This window comes from Aotus nancymaae, unplaced genomic scaffold (genome assembly GCF_030222135.1).
Source record: "Aotus nancymaae isolate 86718 unplaced genomic scaffold, 86718_ANA_hifiasm-v0.15.2.pri h1tg000019l, whole genome shotgun sequence".
Classification (NCBI taxonomy): domain Eukaryota; kingdom Metazoa; phylum Chordata; class Mammalia; order Primates; family Aotidae; genus Aotus; species Aotus nancymaae.
In genome coordinates this window covers 16,323,060-16,346,464 of record NW_026988431.1, presented here as the reverse complement: position 1 = coordinate 16,346,464, position 23,405 = coordinate 16,323,060, and the positions used below count along the sequence as shown (strand labels likewise).

The 23,405-nt window shown below is 40.4% G+C and overlaps 1 protein-coding gene across 1 annotated transcript in view; it reads left to right on the top strand.

Moving 5' to 3' along the window:
• The window catches only part of TMEM212 (transmembrane protein 212), a 64,363-nt gene extending 41,685 nt beyond the window's left edge, over positions 1-22,678 (top strand). The window contains exon 5 of the mRNA XM_021674746.2: positions 22,508-22,678. Within this exon, the coding sequence (XP_021530421.2) occupies positions 22,508-22,678 (171 nt within the window). The remainder of the gene's footprint in view (positions 1-22,507) is intronic.
• The last annotated feature ends 727 nt before the right edge of the window (positions 22,679-23,405 follow it).

Sequence of the window (23,405 nt, the reverse complement as noted above, 5' to 3'; positions counted from 1 at the left end):
CCAAAAACAAATGAGGAAGACCAGCCCATGCAGCGTGTTTGGGTAAAGATCCTTTTAGATCTTGGAACCTCGCAATTATACCTTAAAGATGGAAATTTTTTCCTTTAAAAAGATCAAAGATTTGATCCTTTCGTTTGTGGCAATGCCATTATTTTTAAAAAAAAACTGAAGAAAATAACAACTAAATAATCTGATGCACATGCGCTCCATCACTGTATCTCAAAGAAAAATGTGTACACTGATGATTCAAAAGTTAATGTTTACCTTATTGCAACATTTTTCCTATTCATATAGTGAAACCGTTAATAATTTAAGGAAAGGCAAATGTTCAATTTAATTCTATTCTGAATTTCCTTCTCATCATTTCGACTTCACAGCTTTCAACAAATGTTAATTCTTTTTTTTTTTTTTTGAGACGGAGTTTTGCCCTTGTTACCCAGGCTGGAGTGCAATGGCGCGATCTCGGCTCACTGCAACCTCCGCCTCCCGGTTTCAAGCAATTCTCCTGCCTCAGCCTCCTGAGTAGCTGGGATTACAGGCACACGCCACCGTGCCCAGCTAATTTTTTGTACTTTTAGTAGAGACGGGGTTTCATCATGTTGACCAGGACGGTCTCGATCTCTTGACCTCGTGATCCACCTGCCTCAGCCCCCCAAAGTGCTGGGATTACAGGTGTGAGCCACTGCGCCCAGCTCAAATGTTAGTTCTTTAAAATCGCACCTGTGATATAGAAGGATGTGTACATGGGTTTAAGTGATGGTATGTATTAGGACTCTTAGTTGCAAATGACGGAATACTAAACTCCAACTAGCTTTAATAGAAGGGGTTGATTGGCTCACATAACGTAAAAGTACACACTCAGATCTTGCTTCAAGCCCAGCTAGAAGCAGAGAAGTATGCTTTTCTCTCCAGACTCTGTCTCACTCGGCTGTTTTCCTCTGTGTTGGCCCCTTTCTCAGGCTGATTCGATGCACGTAAGGAAAGAAGACCTCTGGCAGGTCTCATCTTACATTCGGGCAGCTTCCAAACCCAGCCACATTCTGGATCAGAAACAGTTCTGGGGCTGATTCTGTTTGGTCCGTCTTGAGTTTCATGCCCACTCTTGTGGAATTCTCTTTGGTACTAATGATGTGTTTTAGAACCTACCAAAGTAGTCGTTAGATTTTAGCGTAATTTATTCTAATGAAAATTCTTGCTCTGAAAGAAGTGTGCAAGATGGCACGCCAAGTTACACAGCTCAACTTTCCAGAAACTCTGCTTTTCTCTTAAGCTATTTTCCCATACATAGCTTACCTTCTTTTCAATCCCAAATTTACCAAAAGTATAATCTATATTTACTTATTCCCCTTTCTTGCTGTAATCCTCCTGCCTTCTAATTTCACTTCTCTATAAAATGGCTTTCGCAAAGATCACTTGTCACCTCTCACAGGCAATCCACTTTTTTTAAAAAAAAACGGAGTCTCGCTCTGTCGCCCAGGCTGGAGTGCAGTGGTGCGATCCTGGCTCACTGCAACCTCCGTCTCCTGGATTCAAGCAATTCTCCCGGCCTCAGCCTCTCAAGTAGGTGGGATTACAGGTACCCCACCAAGACGCCCAGCTAGTTTTTGTATTTTTAGTAGAGACAGGGTTTCACTATATTGGCCAGTCTGGTCTCGAACTCCTGACCTTGTGATCCGCCCGCCTCGGCCTCCCGGAGTGCTGGGATTACAGGCGTGAGCCACTGCACCCAGCCCACTCTCATCTTTTTGGTGCTTCTCTTATGTGTCCTCTTGGCAGCATCTGCCACTGTGAACCACTCCTTTTTATTTTCTTGAGTCTCTCCTCCTGAAGCTTGCGCTCTTTTCCTGTCTCACACAGAGTCTTCTTTGTTTTCTTTACTAGCTTTTATATGATGAGCACGGTCCCTAAATGTAGGTGTTCGCCAAAGTTCCGTCTTCAGCTATCTTTTCTTCGAACTTTGCAGTCTCTCACTGGGCAAACTCATCCAGTTTCACGGCTCCCATAGTCACCTACTGGATGTTGATTTTAGCGTCTGTGAGTCCAGTTTTGTTTCTGTTCTTAGGTGTTATACAATAGTTTTTGAATCTCTGTTCCTCTATTCCATCACCTTCAACTCAGCATTGTCAGAAGGAAACATTAATTTTCCCCAGCTGGTTCTTTGTGCCCTACAACATGTCACCGTCATTCTTCCAGTCAACCCAGATGGAAGAAAATGGAGTAATTATTCTCATCTCATATCCAATTGGACCTCCAGAGGTGCCAGCCTTCACTTTTTCATCCCCACTGCCACCGTCTAGTTTAGACCTTCATTCGCTCTCCTCTCTTATGATAGAATTCCAATTTCTTATTTACTATATCTAAATCACCTTACTGAAAACACTTTTTAATACTCTAAAAATTATTTCTGTCATCCCATGTTATAAATTCAAACTACTTAACGTTCAAGGCTTTCCAAGTTCATTTCCACGTGTCCATTTTCGGCACTCTGGTCGGGCCACACCGTGCACCCTTCACAGCTCTACTCATGTTAATCCTTCCATTTCAACAGTGCTATTTTCCTCACCTGCCAATGCCCTGCTCAACTTTTAACATCCACCTGGGGTAGACACCAGTGTTGTTCATCGTATTTTCGGTGCTCCTCCTTCTATTTTATATTTGATTTTTATATTTTTGTGTTAGAATCATCTTTCCACCATGGCGCTCCTCCTTCTAAACATATGGTGGATCACATGCTCCTTCCCTTGTATCCAGCAGAGTTATGTGGCTTGCTTTGGTGAACAAATGTAAGTGCAATTGACACACGTCACTTCTAGGCATAAGCTTTAAGATCTTGTATGAAACTGGCTATTTTTTTCATTTTCCTTTGCCAAAATGTCAGCGATACTCCAGATAATGTTTCTCTGACAGTCTAGAGAAAAGATGATAGGGACCAGAGCCCCCACCCAAACCATCATGAACATGTAGCATGAGCAAGAAATGAACGTTGGTAGTGTTTGTGTAATAAAAAGTCTGGCTGGGCACACTGGCTAATGCCTGCAATGCCAACATTTTGGGAGGCTGAGGTTAGCAGATTGCTTTAACCCAAGAGTTCGAGACCAGCCTGGGCAATATGGCAAAACTCTGTGTCTACGAAAAATACAAAAATTAACCAGGCATGGTGGCATGTGCCTGTGGTCCCAGATACTTGGGAGGTCAAGGCAGGAGGATCACTTCAGCCCAGGAGGTTGAGGCTGCAGTGAACTGTGATTGTGTCACTGTACTCTGGCCTGGGAGACAGCGGAAGACCCTGTCTCAAAATAAAATGGAATAAAATTAAAATAAAATTAATTAATTAAGATTAAAAAGTATGATTCTGGCCGGGCGCGGTGGCTCACACCTGTAATCCCAGCACTTTGGGAGGCCGAGATGGGCGGATCACCTGAGGTTGGGAGCTCGAGACCAGCCTGACCAACATGGAGAAACCCCGTCTCTACTAAAAACATAAAAAATTAGGTGGGCATGGTGGCACATGCCTGTAATCCTAGCTACTTGGGAAGCTGAGGCAAGAGAATGGCTTGAACCGGGGAGGCGGAAGTTTCAATGAGCTGAGATCACGCCATTGCACTCCAGACTGGGCAACAAGAGTGAAACTCTATCTCAAAAAAAAAAAAAAAAGTCTGATTCCATTTTTTGATGTTGGACTGCGGATATTTTTAAAACCATGCCCTCCCTTCTTCCCTTCTGCCACACATCTGACCAAATTGATTAAAAAACCTTGGTCCTCCCTTCTTTGATAACAGTGGGTGGTTGAAACCCTGCAAACACCTTCCTGCATGAAGGAACACCCACCCCGGCCCCACCGCAGCCACATTAGGCCAGTTTCATTTTCTTGCTTTCTCCAGTCCCTTTTCAGACCTGCATGGGAGCCTAACATATTCTCCCCAGAAAGTCTCACTATGCAATAAACCTTTTCATACCTTCTTGGAATGCGTGTGGTGTCATCAATCCTGATACTGGAATCAAAGTTTGGGTGGGAGATCTGTCTTACTTCTGAGAAATAGCCCCAATAATTTGTAATTTGGAAATATTTGTTACTATTGGAGCCATAATGGCTGCAGTACTGAAAAAGTTTGATATCTTAATCTGTGTATTTGCATTGAGGTTATTCAATGTATGAAAATTAATTGATCTTTACACTTAGAATTTGTGTGTTGTTATGTGTAAAGAAGTGTCCCCATTACCTGTGGTTTTGCTTTCCATGGTTTCGGTTACCCACAGTACAGTACAATATGAAATTCTGAGGAAGAGAACAAACAAGAGATCATGTTCACATAACTTTTATTACAGTATATTGTTATAATTGTTGTATTTTATGATAGTCACTTTTGTTCATCTCTTACTGTGTCTAATTTACAAATGAAACTTTATCACAGGTATGTACACATGAAAAAACATGGTCTATATAGGGTTTCGTGCTATCTGCGGTTTCAGGCACCCACTGGGGTCTAGATTAATTTTAAAAATTTATTGGTACTGTAAGGCCAGTCGCCTTGCTGGGAACTCAGACACGCCCACTCCCCTCCGGGAGCTCAGACACGCGCATCCCTCTCCGCGCCTAGAAACTACGTCATCACCCCGCGCCCACTACTGCACTCGGCACTAGGCTTTGCACTCAGCACCTAGCCAGCCGTTGAACCCAGCCCAAAGTGCAAAAGAAGCCTTGTAAATCTGCCAAATAGCATTCTGCATCCCGCTCCCTGCCAATGGCAGCTTGCCCCACCCACGTCCTGCTCTCCCACAGCCAATCGGAACGCCTCCACTCCCTATAAAACCCCACGTCTGAGAGGAGTCCCTGCGACTTCTCTAGCCCCTCCTAGCAGACCGCAGAACCTCGCCCGGGAGCTGAATAAATTCGCATTGGATCTTTTTGTGCTGGTCTCAGTTTCCTCATTTTAAACTCGGCAATAATCCTTACAGGTACTACTTTTACATACTCTCAACTTTGTCTTATCACTCTCTGGACATACTTATTGAAATGGGAGTAGTGTGTATGTATGTACATAAAGAAATGAAGTTAGTAATAGAAGAACAAAACAGACACAATTGCATTATCCTTGAGGTTCCTAAACCACTGACTGTAAGGTGGCAGCCACCATTAAAAGCTTCTCATGGTTTTTTGAAATAACTTTACTGTTAGAGTTTGGGAGACACCATTATGCATCCTTAATGCTACTCCTAAAGACTAGCAGGCTGAGATCTCCTCCCTAACCAGAAATTTCAAAATTTTGAGGAAATAATTTTTGTCCACCAAAATAAGGAACGTCTGTCCTTGGTCTTTTCAGCCCACTACCATACATATATTACATTGTATAAATTAAGTTTTGTTTAAATTAAATTGTATTCCATGTTATTTTGTGGACTGTTTTTTTATATGTTTAGGTTATGAGTTCCAGTATCTACACAGAGCAAGTGTTCAGCAAATAGTGAATCACAGCCCACCAGCTATGGGAAAATGTTCTACCTCCCTACATGCTAACTCACAAAAAGTAGCTAGATGTTAGCTAGAAGAACCAAGGGCCTGGCTTTGGATAAAACTTCCCAAGTTCTGGTTCCACTTCTGTTTCCTATGGGTGATGTGACCTTATGCAAATCCCTTACTATCCTGAGCTTCTGTCACATTCTTCTGCTCACATAGGATAACAATACCTTAATATTATCATAGGCTTTTTAGTAATATGATCATAGGGTTCCTGTGTAGAGTACTACATGTAAAGTAATTGTCTCACTGCCTTTCACAAACAGTACCTTTCACAATGTCATCAATTGTTATTTCCTGCTATTAATGCAGCAGCACAACTAACTAACCCTTTTTCTAAAGATCTTCCATAAAAAGAATCTTAAAAAAAAAAAAAAAACTTATACAAAAAGACAAAAGTGCTGGGTTTTATCTGGTTTTTCTTGAGATACACATACTCAAATGCTCCACCATGAGTTCTCAAGATTCTTCCTCACAGCCCAAAGGCACACTTTGTTTTTGGTTTTTAATTAGAAGTTTTTTTAAATTTTGGGGAGTACACAATGGATGTATATATTTATAGGTAACATGAGATATTTTGATACAGGCATGCAATGCATAATAGTCACATCAGAATAAATGGGGTATCCATCACCTTAAGAATTTACCCTTTGTGTTTCAAACAAGCTGATTATGTTCTTGTAGTTATTTTAAAAAACTACAATTAAATTATTTTTTACTACAGCCATCCTGTTGTGCTAGCAAATAATAGGTCTTATTCATTTTTTCCCACTACGTATTGTACCCATTAGCCATCCTCAACAACCCCCAACCCCTCCACTACCATTCACAATTGAACTTCCCATGAGTTCAATCGTCTTCATTTTTAGATCCCACAAATAAGTGAGAACATGTGCAGTTTGCCTTTCTGTGTCTGACTTATTTCACTTAACATAATGACTTACAGTTCCAACCATGTTGTTGAAAATGACAGGATCTCATTCTTTTTTATGGCTGCACATAGTATTCCATTGTATATATGCACCATATTTTCTTTATTCATTGGTAGACACTTAAGTTGCTTCCCAATCTTGGCTATTGTGAACAGTGCTGCAAAACACAAGGGAGTACAGATATCTCTTTAATATATTTATTTCCTTTCTTTTGGGTATATACTTAGGAGTGGGATTGCTGGATCATCCAGTGGGATTGCTGGATCAAAAGGCTCAATTTTTAGTTTTTGAGGAACCTCCAAATCTTCTTCATAGTGGCTGTACTAATTTACATTCCCACCAACAGTGTACAAGGGTTTCCTTTTCTCCACATCCTTGCCAGCATTTGCTATTGCCCATCTTTGGATAGAAGCCCTTTTAATTGGTGTGAGATGATAGCTTATTTTTGATTTGCATTTCTCTGATGATCAGTGATGTTGAGCACCTTTTCCTATATTTGTTTGCCATTTTTACATCTTCTTTTGGGAAGTGTCTATTAAGATCTTTTGCCTATTTTTTAATCAGATTATTATATTTTTCCCTATAGAGTTGTTTGAGCTCCTTATATATTCTGGTTATTAATTTCTTGTCTGATGGGTGGTTTACAAATTTTTCCCCCATTCTGTGGATTGTGTATTTACTTTATTGATTGTTTCCCTTGCTGTGCAGAAGCTTTTTAACTTGATGTGATTCCATTTGTTGATGTTTGCTTTGGTTGCCTGTGCTTATAGGGTATTTCTCAAGAAATCTTTGCCCACTCCTATGTCCTAAAGATTTCCCCCAGTGTTTTCTTTTAGGAATTTTATAGTTGAAGGTCTTAGATTTATCTTCAATCCATCTTGATTTGATTTTTATATATGGGAAGGGATAGGGGTCTAGTTTCATTCTGCATATGAATATCCAGTTTTCCCAGCATCATTTATTGAAGAGATTGTCCTTTTCCCAGCATATGTTCTTGGCACCTTTGTCAAATAAGAGTTTATTGCAGATGTATGGATTTATTTCTGGGTTCTCTATTCTGTTCCACTGGTCTATGTGTCTTTTTTTATGCCAGTACTACGCTGTTTTGGTTACTATAGCTCTGTGGTATAATTTGAAATCAGGTAATATGATTCCTTGGTTTGTTCTTTTTGCTTAGGATATGGCTGGCTATTCTTGGTTTTTCATGGTTCCAGATAAATTTTATGATTTTTTTTTTTTACTTCTGTGAAGGATGTCATTGGTATTTTGATAGGGATCGCATTGAATCTATAGAGTGCTTTGGGTAGTATCAATATTTTAACAATATTGATTCTTCCAATCCATGAACATGAAATTTATTTCCAATTTTTGGTGTCCTCTTCAATTTCTTCCTTCAGTGTTTTACAGTTTTTATTATACAGATCTTTCACTTCTTTAGTTAATTCCTAGATATTTTATTTGTAGCTATTGTAAATAAAGTAACTTTTTTGATTTCTTTTTTCAGATTGTCTGCTGTTAGCTTATAAAAAAGGTTATCACTAGCTTATAAAAATGCTACTGATTCTTGTGCGTTGATTTTGTATCCTGTAATATTACTGAATTTATCAGTTCTAATCATTTTTTGATGACGTCCCTAGGTTTTCCCAAATATAAGATTATATCATCTGCAAATAAAGATAATTTGACTTCTTTTTCAGTTTGGAAGCCCTGGATTTATTTCTCTTGTCTAATTGTTCTAGCGAGGACTTCCACACTGCGTTGAATAACAGTGGGGAAAGTAGGCATCCTTGTGTTCCGGATCTTAGAAGAAAAGCCGTCAGTTCTCCCCACTTCAGTATGATACTAGCTATGAAGCCTCATATGTGACTTTTATGTTGATGTATGTTCCTGCTATATCCAGTTTTTTTTGAAGGCTTTCACAATAAAGACATGTTGAATTTTATCACATGCTTTTTCAGCATCCATTGAAGTGATCGCATGGTTTTTGTCCTTCATTCTGGGATATGATGTATCACATTGATTGATTTGTGTATGATGAAACATCTTTGCATCCAAGTGGGAAAAATCCCACTTGGTTATAATAAATGATCTTTTTGATGTGTTGCTAAATTCAATTTGCTACAGTTTGCTAGTATTTTACTGAGGATCTTTACACCAATATTCATCAGAGATATTAGTCTGCAATTTCCTTTTGTGATGTGTCTTTTTCTGGTTTTTGTATAACAGTAATACTGGCCTCATAGAATGAGTTTGGAAGTATTCCTCCTCTGCTTTTCAGAATATTTTGAGTAGGATTGGTATTATTTCTTTAAATATTTGGTAGAATTCAGCAGTGAAGTCATTGCAGCCCAGGCTTTTCTTTGCTGGAAAAGTTTTCTTATGCCTTCAATCTTGTTTCTTGCTGTTGGTGTGTTCAGGTTTTGGATTTCTTCATGATTCAATCTTGGTAGGCTGTGTGTATCCAAAAATTTATCCATTACTTCTAGATTTTTCCAATTTATTGGCATATAGTTGCTCATAGTAGCCATTAATGATCCTGTGAATTTCTGCAACTATCAGTTGTAACTATTTTAGTTAAGGTGGTTTTCTCTGGTGGTATGATCTTTCTTTTAATCTTTTGTGTATATTTGCTGTATGTGTTTTGATTTGAGGTTACCATGAGGCTTACAAATACTATCTTATAACCCAGTATTTTAAGCTGATAACAACACTGTTTGCATAAACAAAAAAAAGCAAAATGAAAACTAATAAAAACTCTACACTTTAAATTCACCCCCTTGCTTTTTAACTTTTTGTTATTTCTAGGTATTCTTATTGTACTATGTCTTGAAAAGTCATTGTTGTTATTATTTTTGATTGGTTCACCTTTTAGACTTTCTACTTAAGAGTAGTTTACATACCTCAGTTACAGTGTTATAATTTTCTGTGTAGTTCTGTGTAGTTACTATTGCCAGTGAGTTTTGTACCTTCAGGTAATTAATTATCACCCATTAATGTTCTTTTCTTTTTGATTGAAGTATTCCCTTTAGCATTTCTCATAGGACAGGTCTGGTGTTGATTAAACACCTCTGCTTTTGTTTTTCTGAAAATGTCCTTATTTCTCCTTCATGTTTGAAGGATATTTTCACTGAATATACTATTCTACAGTAAAAGTTTTTTTCTTTCAGCATTTTAAGTATTTCATGCCACTCTCTCCTAACCTGTAAGGTTTCCACTGAAAAGTCTGCTGCCAGATCTATTGGAGCTCCAATGTATGTTATTTGTTTGTTTTTCTTGCTGCTTTAAGTATCCTTTCCTTATCCTTGAGATTTGGGAGTTTCATTATTAAATGTCTTGAGGTAGGCTTCTTTGGGTTAAATCTACTTTGTGTTCTATAACCTTCTTGTGCTTAGATGTTGACATCTTTCTCTAGGTTTGGGAAGTTCCCTGTTATTATCCTTTTGAATAAACTTTCTACCCCTATCTCTTTCTCTACTTCCTCTTTACAGCCAAAAACTCTTAGAATTGCACTTTTGAGGTTATTTTCTAGATCTTGTAGGTGTGCTTCATTCTATTTTATTCTTTTTTCTTTTGTCTCCTCTGACTGTATTTTTAAATAAGCTGTCTTCAAGCTCACTAATTCTTTCTTCTGCTTTATCAATTCTGCTATTAAGAGACTCTGATGCATTCTTCAGAGTTTCAATTGGATTTTCAACTCCAGAATTTCTGCCTGATCCTTTTTAATCATTTTAATCTCTTTGTTGAATTCATCTGATAGAATTCTGAATTTCTTCTCTGTGCTATCTTGAATTTCTTTGCATTTGCTCAACACAGCTATTGTGAATTCTCTGTCTGAAAGGTCATGTAGTCCCTGGCGCCTTATTTAGTTTGTTTAGTGAGGTCATGTTTTCCTGGATGGTCTTGATGTTTGTTGATAATCATCAGTGTCTGGGCATTGAAGAGTTCTGGGCTTGTTTGTTCCCATCCTTCTTGGGAAGACTTTCCAAGTATTCAAAAGGACTTGAATATTGTGATCTAAGCGGTGTTTGCATTAGGGGGTAACTTAAGCCCAGTAATGCTGTGGTTCTTGTAGAATCATAGATTTACTGCCTTACTGTCTTAGATAATTCAGAAAAATTCTCTGGATTACCAGGTAGAGACACTTACAGTCTTCCCTTGCTTTCTCCCAAACACATGGAGTCTCTCTCTGTGTACTGAGTCATCTGGAGCTGGGGTGGGATGACACAAGCAACCCTGTGGCCACCACCACTGGGACTGCACTGAGTCTCACCCAAGGCCTGCTGTTACCACTACCCGCTACCCTATGTTCACTCAAGGCCTTAGTGCTCTACAGTCAGCAGGTGGTGAAGCCAGTCAGGCTTGTATTTTCAGGTCCTGAGCAGGCCCAGAGATTCTGTTCAGGAGCTAGGGTCTGGAGTCAAAGACCTTAGGATTCTACCTGGTGCTCTATTGTGCTGCAGTTGAGCTAGACTTCAAACCACAAGTCACAGTCCTTCTCACTCTTCCCTCCCTTTTCCACAGGTAGAGGAGGCTCACCCCATGGCCACCACCACCACGGTTCCACAGGAAGTACTGCAAGCTACCACCAATGTTCACTTAAGGTTCAAGGGCTTTTAGCCAGCTTGTGGCAAATGCTGCCTGGCCTGGGACTCACCCTTCAGAGCAGTGGGCTACCCTCTGGCCTGGTACAGGTCCAAAAATTTCATCCAAGAGCCAAGGCCTGGAATGAGGGACTCCAAGGGCCCACTTTGCTCTACTCCACTACGGTCGAGCTGGTACTTAAGGTACAAGACAAAGTCTTGTTTACATTTTCCCCTGCTTTTCTCAAGCAGAAGGAGTCTCTCCCCATAGCTACCACAGCTGTGAATATGCTGGATAACCAGTACATCTCATAGTCTCACCAAGGCCCATGGTGTAGTACCTAGATATTGCTTTTGGTTATTCAGGGGCCAACAGCTCTTTTGTTATAAGGTGATGGATCCTGCAAGGACTGGGTCCTTCCCTTCAATACAGTGATTTCCCTCCTGGCCCAGGGTATGTCTAGAAATGTCATCCAGGAGCTAGGGCCTGGAATGCAGGTCTCACAACTCTGACCAGTGCCCTATCCTCCCTGAGCTGGGATCAAAGATGCAAGACAAAAGTCCTCTTTACTTTTCCCTCTCTTCTCCTCAAGTGGAAGGAAGGGGTCTCTTTTGGAGCTGAGAGCTGTTTCACCTGGGGTTGGGGGAGTAGTGGTATGAGTACTCCCTTAGCTTCCCCAGATGGTGTCTCAGTAAGTCATGTACCCCCAAGTTCACTGGCTCTGAGCCAGCTCAGCACTAGGACTTGCAGTCCTTGTAGCCTAGACTGTCTTTTAAATGTATTTAGGGCCCGAGAGCTCTTCAGCCCATGGTGGCGAGGCTTGCTAGAATGCAAGTTCCAACCACTGGAGTGGATGATTCCCCTCTGGCTAAGGGCTGGTTTAAATACTCCCTTCATGGTCAGGCATCAGCTGAGTTCAGACTGGTTTTGCTTTCCACTGTGACGGGAGAGCACCCAGTTCAATGCATAGCCTCATAATCACTGCGCTCTCCTTCTTTCAAGCACACAGATTTCTCCACGCCTTGCGGTCACTGTAGAGGTCCCACTGGGGTGGGATTGGTGTCAACGAATCAATAGGGTCTTTCCTACTCTCTTCAGTGCCTCTTTCAAAGTTATGAAGTTAAAATCAGGTACTGTGAGTAATCGCCTGATTTTTGGTAACTCTTACAAAGGAGCTTTTTATAGTTATTGAATTTGGTGATCCTGCAGGGCAGGGAGGTGATTGGTGGGGCCTTCTACTCCACCTTCTTGCTCTGCCCCTTTGTCCCCAAAATCACACTTTGAAAAACGGATAACATCTTTAATGTCAAGGTTTTTCCAGAGATGGACAGAGTTAAATAAATAGGTAATAACATGCCAGCTGTGAAATTAAAGAGAAATGTGTTACATTCTTGGATTATCATAGTGAGATTGCTTTGGGGTGTGACTTCCAAGACGAGTTTTTCATTTGACTCTATACACTCTATATCTCCTGGGGCAAAAAAGCCTCTCTAATTTAATAGACCTTTAATGATATAGTAGGGGAAAAAAGAAGAAGAATTACAGTTCATTAAAAATAAGTCAATATTAAGATTATAAAGTCTTTTCAACTTTAATTGATATATTAAGAGGGACCAAAGGCCATATTTCTAAAGACTTGGCTTTATGCAGACATAAGATGAATGTAGCTGTCATAAGAGCTGAAGACAACACCTTTTGCCTTTTATTCTACATAAATTCTAGGGATTACTGTGAACTTACTTAGCCTAGGAAGCCAAAAAGGCTTTTCTCAGAGAATGAAAAAGACTGACCACTTCAAATAAGAGAACTTACTTTTATTATTTTGCTAGAAGTCACTTTCAAAAGATTAAAATAATAGCTTACTTGATTTGATTTCCCCCCTAAAGTATATCAGGATTACTAACACCTTCTCGATGATCAGTTTCAAAGATGGGGCCAAGAATATCTGAGCTGTGGAGACCTTAATGGGTATGCAAATCTCTCTTCCTGCAAAACCATGTCTTGATATATAAAGTAAGGATAACCCTAACTATTCATTCAGCTTTTCCAGAGCCCCACGCAAGAGGGGATTTCCTGAAAGTGTGGTTAAGGTTATTCTCGGCTAATGGGCTTGAAAGGGGTGAGATTCCTCTGCCCTATTTGGCTTGTGGGACAAGAACTTAAATATGGTTTAGGGGCTTAATAGAATGCTTCCTCAATGATGTTTAAATTAGAGGCATTTAATCTTGCTCCAAACTGAAACTTGGACATCTATGAGCAAAGGTAGTAATTAACCTAGGTAAAAGTCCATTTTATTAACAGCGCCCCTCCTCTATTTGCACCCCACCTCCCAAGAGAGAAACCAATCACAACACAAGAAGCCTTCTCAGAGCAAAGTAGAAAACCCAGATGGCTTTCTTTGATGGTGGGCAAAGAAATGTCTATGATAAATCTAGAGAAGAAAAGAATCTAAGGCTCTAAGCCACTCACTGAGTTTAGCAGTGACAGATCTGGAAGTTGGCGTCTGAAAGCTGAGATTGAGCAAGAGCAGGCTACCTGCACCAACACCCTTCACCCAGCACCTGAGGGGGGCCGTACCCCTTCTCTCGATGCATAAGATTATCGCAAGTAAACTAGAAGTCTTATTGTCTAAAAACTGTTCAATGAGGGAGAGCTTTATTGTTAACTTTTAAATTGATGTTTCAATGACTTGGCTACTGTGGTGAAAAGGCCCTCTATAGCTTTGTATGCACTTCTATACCACAAAATTATTTTCTTCACGCACTTAAGTTACTTAAAGCTTTTTAAATTAGTTTTATTTTGTTAAACTATCTTCTAATCTCTTAAGGACTAAAAAAATCACAAACCAAATACCTCTACCATCCTGCAAAACAGTAGCTAATGGGTAGCCCTAGGATTATATTTGCCTTCAAAACTAGAAAGGAAATATGGATAACATTTTTCACTCAAGACTTGTGAAGCATTAATACTGGAGCACTACAAGTAACATACTATTAAATTTCAGGCAAGCCACTTAACCTCTCTGCCCCTTTCTCCATCTGGAAATTCAGGAGATAAGTAGCCCACACCAACAATACTGATTCAAAGACAAACTGGTAGAAGATTGGAAAGCACTTTACAAATATTAAGTGCTCTGTAATTGCTTCTTGTTGTGACAAATTCTATTTTCAGTCCCGTCCAGGAAACAACAAAGAAACACCCCCTGACTTCTAATCTACACTGAATGGTACAATCTGGACAAAAATACAGCAGGAAGGGAAATTAGTCTTAAGTAGATCTCTGGCTACTGTGAAAATTGCACTTCTAGGGAGAAATTTGAAGAAAGAAATTTTCATGTACTGAAAGGGGTTGTGAATTCACAAATAATGCTACATCAGTAACTGATTCTTTTCTTTCTTTTTACACAGCCCAACACATATCTCTTCAAGAATTCTAACTTGAAATGGATACTACAGCTAGGATGGATATTTTGTTTATTAAAGGTAAGGCATTGCTACAAGAGCAGAGGTAGAATTATCCTCAACCTGAAGTTTCACAAATTTGAACCTCAAAGGAGTTTAGCTCACAAAGAAAATGTCTTGCTTATGAAGATTGTTAAACTGGTAAGTTATTTAGCCAACAGGGTAGTCCTGCTAAAACATTATATTCTCAACTGTTTAATTAACCAGTTAATCAACAAATGTTTACTGACCACCTACCACTACGTGTAAGCTCTTATGTGAGATACGGTTTTTAAAAAAAATAACAAAGGAAAAAACAAAAGATAATAGTTCTTGCTCTTAAGAGTTCTGAATCTAATTGGACAGATAAGACACATCCATGAGACGAGATAAGAGGCACCACTAGGCTGTCATTGATATGTGCCAAATGGCTAATTCCAAGCTTAAATGGGAGACAAAGGGGACAAACTGCTCTGGGCTAGGGTGGTCAAGGAAGCCTTCTAAGAACAAGCAGGGTAAGCAAGGGATCTTGGTGGATGGGAGCGAGCAGTGTGGCAGAGTGGGGAATGGAATGATAAATAGGTTAGGTTAGGGGTAGGAGAAATGCTTGTGAGAAGAGGAACTAATTTGAAGACAGCTGAGTGCAGCAATGAAAAGCAAAGTATAAGCACACTGTACCCTTTCTCTCTCTCTCTCTCTCTCTCTCTCTCTCACACACACACACACACATACACACACACTGTGCATGTGTGTGTGAAAGAAAATGTTCAGAAGGAGGCTGGGCACAGTGGCTCACGCCTGTAATCCCAGCACTTTGGGAGGCCGAGGTGGGTGGATCACAAGGTCAGGAGTTCGAGACCAGCCTGGCCAATATGGTGAAACACGATCCCCACTAAAAATACAAAAACTGGGCGGACATGGTGGCATATGCCTTCCCAAGAAGTCCCAGCTACTTGGGAAGCTGAGGCAGGAGAATTGCTTGAACCTAGGAGGCGGAGGTTGCAGTGAGGCAAGATGGCGCCGCTGTACTCCATCCTGGTGACAGAGTGAGACTCAGTCTCAGAAAAAAAAGGAAAATGTTCAGAAGTAGACGTGCCACAATTTTAATCTTTAAATATTAAACAAATTTCTTTCTGCATTGTTTTTCCTCCCTCACTGTCCCTCACTCCTGCCATCTCTCCTTCCTTCCTTTCTTCCCTTTCTTCTTCCCTCCTTCCCTTTTCTACCCCCTTTCTTTCTCTTCCTCTCCTCCTTTCTTCTTCCCTTTATCCCTGGTCTACTTAGGAATTGGAATACCTGTCACTTTCAACAGTCCTTGGACATAAAAATGCAGAAATTCTTGTGACTGCTTCTGAAAATTTCCAGGGCTTCCAAGTCTCTGGATTCCAGAATCCTAGCAGAAAGGAGATTAAGAAGCCACTTAGTTTATGCTCCTCTGAGACAAGTTTGACATGGGATCCCTGCAACAACTGAACACTTTCTGGGCCACTCCCAATATAGTTTTGATGCTATTAGAACAAAACTAGTCTGGGAAATCTTTAACTTACTCTATTCAGAAATTAGATCAAAATCTCTCAGATCGTGATGGATTTTTCGCCACTTGTTTGTATTAAATGTGTTATTACACATCAATGAAGTATTTTGGTAAAATGCTGACAGCCTCATGTTGAAAACCTAATTTCAAACTCGAGAGCAGGCTGCAGGTCAGCAGAAACTAGCTGCGTTCATTGTAGTGTCTTTCCCATTGCGATCCCACGGACATCAGGGGAGAACAGGAAAGGAGAGAAAAGGAAAGGAAGGGATTTTCATTAGAGCCTTTCATTAAGGACTCCCATAGGAAATTACCCAAAATGTAAGTTGAGGTGCCAAAGAGTTCGTGTTGGCTCTTTTAGATATCTGATATGTTATGTCACAAATAGCAGCCACGTTAAGTTGCTGGGCAGTGAAGTAAGGGGAACGGTGGGGAACGGTAGGGATCAGACACACCACACCAGTTACCACCAGCATACATTATACATGTAGAAAATTTCAATTTAAAACTGAAAGAACTAACCTTCCTTTCTAGAATTACAGAAAACTATAATTCACTGAACAATAGGGGAGTCATTTTTAAAATCTTTTTGTTGTAATAATTGTGTTCTTTAAGCATTTTTCATAAAAATATCTTTTGCTCCTCAAACAAAGCAGTTCAATCATCAAAGTAGGTCACTGTGGCTTTCAGGACAGTTTACAAATTGGCTTGACTCTGGAGAAAACTTTTGAAGAAAACTCAGTAATGTATAGGAGCCTTTAAAATTGAACTTAACCATCTGGATGTGTGGCATTTGGAAAAGTGGTCTATAAAAAAATCTGGAATTAGGCCCCATCATATCCATAATCTTTGGGAAAAACTAAGGACATTATTATAAATTAACATTTTTTTCTATGAATTTACTGGAATTAATGAGCAGTTTTTATTCTCAGAAAAATTCAACACACAGCTATACATTAAACTGAAATAGAAAGATCAAGATTGTTACATTAGATCAAGCAGTAATTTTATTTTGAAAACCTAATAAAAAACAATTTGTTCTGCACAACTTTTGCTGTTATGTTACTGTGGAAGAATAAAAAGAGTCAACATATTAATTTCTGTATCAGTCTTTTCTTCAAGATGTTTATTTGCTCTAGTATACTCATTTTCTTACTGCAAGAGATTGAGGTTGAGGCTCTCCATACATCTAGAGTTGATCTTCTCTCTCTCTCTTTTCTCTCTTTTCCCCTCTCCGTCTCTCTCCCCCCCTCCCCCTTTCTTTCTTGGCAATTCTCCTGAAATGCCTAAAGCAAAAGGGGGTTATTGATGTCTTCCAGGACTGTAATTGCAAGAACAGCTTTATCTCCTAGGCAGACAGATACTACACAAATGTTTGGTTTGCTGCATATCACACAGTTAACAAGGTTCTTATAGGTCCAAGGAAAATAGATTGTAAGACTGCCAGGAGGACTTTACATTCTGGGAAACAAATGAACAGATAATTCTGAAGAAACTGAAATTTTAAAACATAACCACTAATTAGACATAATCCTACAAGAAGAGATAGAATGAGTGTTCTTTAAAAAGATGAGAATAGATGTAAAAGGCAACGAAAGAGGTTTTGTTTTTTAAATTCTTAATAAGTACAACTGTTCTTAGAAAATGGTCTGTGCATTGTAACTGCCCTTCTTTCTGACCTAACAATCCAATCTTATTATTCCAAATTGTTTAAACTATAGGAAAACCTGATGAAAATACCTCTTTCATCAGACTTGCGTGTTTCAGTTGAATGCTAAGTATATCTTTCAACTAAGCTTTAAATATGCAGTTCTTCTAGAAGCCATGCAGGCATCTCTTCACGCTCTTTCCCTGCACTGCCACCAGGAAAAGAGACACGGAAGCGTCTTCAGATGCTCATTGTGAGCATGTGTCCAGCCTGCTTTTACTGACTTAGACCAATGGGCTTTGTTTGTGCATAAGTTATGAGACTCTGACATTTACAACTCTCCAGGCCAAGGAGAGCAAAAAGAAGAGATTCTCCATCTTAAAAGATGAGTTTACCAGCTGCTGTAAAATGTCGGCTTTGGGCACCCACCATCCATACAAAACTTGAAGGTATTAGAGCCATCCCTTCTCCTTTTCTTGTGTCAAACTGTAAGACGCAAAAGCCATACAATAGCTGCAATACAATGCCTCAAACTAAATTAACACATGAGGAAGAAATTACGGTACTTCTGTGAGAAATGGAGTCTTGAAAGGCCAGTTCTTTGCTCAGATCTCACCAGTTAAAGTGCTGAAAAGCAGACATTGTGGTTACAGTTCCCTGCCATGTGGTGTTTCCTGAATTCTCACTGGATATCCTAAAACACTTAAGCCTAAAGGGTTTAGGATGTCTACAGAGGCGGTAATTTGGAGACAACAACTTTATCTTTGTGGGAGAGGCAGGGTACAATGCAAATGTTTATTGGGTTTCTTCTCTCTTCCTTGACAAGGAGCTTATTAAACAGTTCTCAGGCAAATTTTATGGGAAAGTAAATGATTTCATGGAGAAGAATTTTCATGGCTTAGCATGCTAAAGCCATGAGAAAAAGCTTCAGTCAGGTGACACTCCAGGTTGACAGGGAATTGAAGGCAAGTTGGGATGCAGTTCATCAACTGTCAATAAGGTATGAGAAGTATACTTGGATGTGGGGCTTGAAGGAAGATGCTAAGAAATTGCAGACATGGGGATGGTCATGAAGGTAGAGAGATAATAAATGTAAGGCCGGTCTCCTCGCCGGGAGCTCAGACACGCCCACCCCCACTTCCGTGCCTAGAAAGCACGTCATCATCCTACGCCCACTTCTGCACTTGGCACTAGGCTCTGCACTCAGCACCTAGCCAGCCGTTGAAGAATCCCGCCAAAATTTGAAAGAAGCCCTGCCAAAACCTGCCCAATAGCATTGTGCATCCCGCTTGCCTGCCAATGGCAGCTTGCCCCGCCCACGACCTGCTTCCCCACAACCAATCAAGACGCGTCCACTCCCTATAAAACCCCACATCTGAGAGGAGTCAAGTGCAACTTCTCTGGCTTAATAAATTCGCATTCAATCTTCTTGTGCTGGCCTCAGTTTCCTCATTTTAAACTCGGCAATAACCCTTACAATAAACATTCCAGGTGAATGCAGAAAGTGAGAGGAGGGTCACAGGGTACCTAGAAAGAGATTTTCTAATCCAAAGACTATTCAGGTTGGAGGAATTTCCCTTACATAAAAGAGACTAGTTGGCCCATAAGTGTTTAGGATGGATAGTCAGAATAATAGAATTTTCAAACTGCTAAGAATATGACATATTTATAAACCATACTTTTTTTTTTTTGAGACAGAGTCTTTCTGTGTCTCCCAGGCTGGAGTGCAGTGGTGGGATCTCGGCTCACTGCAACCATCCTGCCTCTGCTTTCATTCCTCCAGCACCTTCCCATTGCTTTTCAAATGAAACCCATGGTTTGGCCTGCTTTATGTGCCCCTACGGCCCTGTAGCATGTGGCCTTTCAGGCTTTGCCTCAGCCCACGCTCCCTGGGGTCCCTCCTCTGTCAGTCCACAGGCTGACCTGTCTTGCCAGCCTCAGTGCCCCCGGTCATCAGGCAGCTTCAGCCTAATGGCCTTTCTTCACCTCTCATTGGACTCACGGTCATCAATAATTATTTAATTTAGTTGTCTGCGTTTAGTCTACTTCCACGACACAGTGAGCTCCATTTTGCCGTCAAGAGGTACCCTAATACTTGACCTCTGATAGTTGCTATGCAAATACTTGTTCAACCAAAGAATGCAAATGAAATCACTGGGGTCAAACAGGTAGAGTAATGTCCTCAAATTCTCCCGAATCATTAATAGCAGATCTAGGCTAAGCGCTCAAGTTTCCTAAGAAATCCTGATTTCTAAGAGTGGTTAGCATATTCTCAGGTAAGAGTTTTCCTTGAAGTTTCTGCAGTTAGCAGTTATGCTTTTGGAGAGATTTGGGAGGAGAAGCTTTTTTTTTTCCTTAGGACACTAATAAAGCCAATTGCTGTATGGGCATCAGGAGGGTAAGCCGGGTTGTATATACTGTAATCCTTTCTTTTTGACCGGGTCCCACTACCTCCCAAATCCTCTTCCGGGTTTTCACCCTGGCTGCTCCTGTCCAGAGCCACTCCTCGAATCCTATTCGTACTGGTCCTCACTCTGGTTTTTCTTCTTTTCTTATTGTTAGCACATGCTCTTCTCTGCCCTTTGGAATGTCCTATCTATGCACCAAAGTAATTACTGTAGGCTAGAATTGCAGCTTTTACTTTCCAGTGCTTATTTGTGGGAAGGGCGAGGGGAAGCAAGACAGAGGGAAGGGGCAAGGTGGTTAAATAGCATTCTGTTGCCAGCCTAGGTATGAAGCCAGCCCTTGACTAGATGTTATCTTGGCTCTGCCTGTGTTAGAGAGACATAATTTATTTACTTTTTTGTTAATATTTTAAAAGGAAATCTCAATCCTGGTTTTGTAACTCCCCAGAGAATCTTCAGCAGCACAAAGGGTGTTACAAAATTCTAAAGTCTCAAGAAGCAAAACCACTTAAACTAATAAACATGTCATATTATACTTTGTGGGGCCTAGGGAAGGGTAATATCATAAAATCAAGCAATGATCAGCATTTAAGACTCCCAAAAGGACACTCTTCACAGGCTGAGTAATTTGTTGTTGGTGTTAGTTTTGTTTTGCTTTTTCAGTTTCATCTCTCCTCTGTGATTATCCTGTTCGTGCTCATAAATGCTTTTGTGGGAATAATACCATCAATAATAGCTACTTTTTACTGAATGCCTACTATGTGCCAGGCACTTTACATTGTCTCATATCCTTATCATAACCTTAGTAGGTAGATATGGTTAGTCGTATTTCAGATGAGAAAATTAACACCTAAAGAAGTTATGTAAGTTGCTCAAGATCACATAACAAGTAAGGACTGTCGGACCACCCAGGCCTGTACCTACCTTCAGTAGTTGTACCCTAGGGTGGCTGGAGATGGAACTTCAATCCTTCCCCACACACTCAATATCTATTGGCTCAAATACACAATCGAAGGGAAAAGTCTGGTGTTTGTTATGCAAAGCCTGCTTCAAAATATTTCACGTGATCTTCTCATTTCTCTTCCTATAAGCTTGCCACCCTGGAGTTCATTCTATGTGGAAATTCTAGACATGACAGTACTTTGCAATATGTCGTGTTATATGCAAACCAAATTAAGTAAATTTGAACTTGAATCATTGGATCAGAGTCTAGTATACTAGATATTACATCACGGCCAGCAGACTAAATTTTTTAAATAGCAGTCTTTTTACTTATTTTCTCAAGCTCCTCATATGTCTATGATGCTCTTACTTGTTATTTACCCAGTCGTGAACTGCATTAAGACATGGAGTAGGCAGGGCATGGTGACGCATACCTGTAATTCCCACATTTTGGGAGGCCGAGGTGAGAGGATCACTTGAGCCCAGGAGTTTGAGACCAGCCTGGGCAATACAGTGAACCTCATCTCTACAAATAATAATTTTTAAAAAATTAGCTGAGAGTGATGGCACAAGCCTGTGGTCCTAGCTACTAGGGAGGCTGAGGCAGGAGGATCACTTGAACCTGGGAAATTGAGGCTGCAGTGAACTATGATTGTGCCACTGCACTCCAGCCTGAGTGACAGAGTGAGACTCTGTCTCAATAACAAAATGACAGCAACAACAAAAACACATCAGGTAGATATCTAATCTTTCAGAAAGCATCAGGCTCTTGGGGAGCTCACTACCGTAGAACTTCTTGGTTTAATTTAAACACAGACAGAAATGCAAATAAATGTGTCTAATTTACCTTCATGTTTCTATTGTCTCATTGCTGGCAGTGATGGCCAGAAGCTGAGGACCCTGAAGTCACCTTTGATACAAAGCCCCTCTCCCAGTGTCCTCTCTACAACTCTGGCCCCCTCACAGTGAGCTTCAACATTACTCCAACCAAAAACACACAACAAAGCCGGGTGCGGTGGCTCACACCTGTAATCCCAGCACTTTGGGAGGCCGAGGCAAGCAGATCACCTGAGGTCAGGAGTTTGAGACCAGCCTGGCCAACATGGTGAAACCCCATCTCTACTAAAAATACAAAAATTAGCCGGGCATGGTGGTGCATGCCTGTAATCCCAGCTACTGAGGAGGCTGAGGCAGGAGAATTGCTTGAACTCGGAAGGCAAATGTTGCAGTGAGCCAAGATTGCACAACTGCACTCCAGCCAGGGCAATAGAGCAATACTCTACCAAAAATTTAAAAAGCCCATGGCTTCTTGGAATTTAGGCAATATATGATTAGGTAAGTATTAAAAGTTGTTTTAAAGGCTAAGTAATAATATTTGGTGATACTTTTGGTCAATTAAAAAAATAAAACAAAATTTTCTCTCTGCTATTGCATCAGAAGAGTATTTTAGAAATATTATCAGCTTTCTCCAGTACCTTTTCTGCCGTGACCCTTGCCTCCATTCAAACACCAGATTAGACCTTCATCTCAGGAAGAAGTCAGGATAGCAACAAGCACCGAAAAGGAGTCTTTTCAGATTTCTACGTCTTTTAAGTCTAGCTCCTTAGGAGAACTGAAAAGACTCAAACCCGAAAGAGATTGGAAAAGGAGAGTTGGAGAAGCCAAGAGGCCAGTGGTCCGTTAGGTCCCCGAGAGATGGGCCTGTGCTTCAGTCTACAGGCTGAGCTTTGGGAAGGAACCAAGACCCTGAGAAAAAATGGTGGGATGGCCAGTAGAGGGGAGGATACAGAGTTCCCAGCCCTGGCATGCTATGGGTGTTGAAAAATGAGCTCCTCACACCCCAAAATAGCACAGAGGAGACCCTGAAACCAGATGGAGCCACGTGGGTGGAAATAAGGGGGTTCTCTTCAGTGGCTGGCACTAAACAGCACCCGAGGAACGATCAAGATGAAGGGCGTCTCAGCCAATGCCGCTGTGGCTAGGTGGCAGTAAGGGTTGTATGCAAGAAAAGCGGGGAGGCTTGGCAAGAATGGAATTTGAAACAGAAACCAATGTGTGGAGTCAGAGAAAAGTAAAGAAAAGTCGTTATTTTGCTTTTCTGCATTTAAGGACTAAATTTGATACCTCCTAAACTGTGATTGAAACAAGAGATGAGAAGTGACATAAAAAAATGAGGAAAATTTGTCTTGATTTCTCTGAACCTCCACTTCACTTCTTCCAAAGGAGAATAATTAAAATGTTTAGAACCCAGAATTAGAATGTGCATAAGAAATAATAGACTACTATCTAATATATTAAATTATTTGTTGAGTCATTAGATGGTAAATTTCTCTTTTCTTTCATTTTTATGCCCATTGTTTATGGAGATTTTCGTCGTTCTTGTTGTTTCAAGAAATAAGATGAAGAGAAAG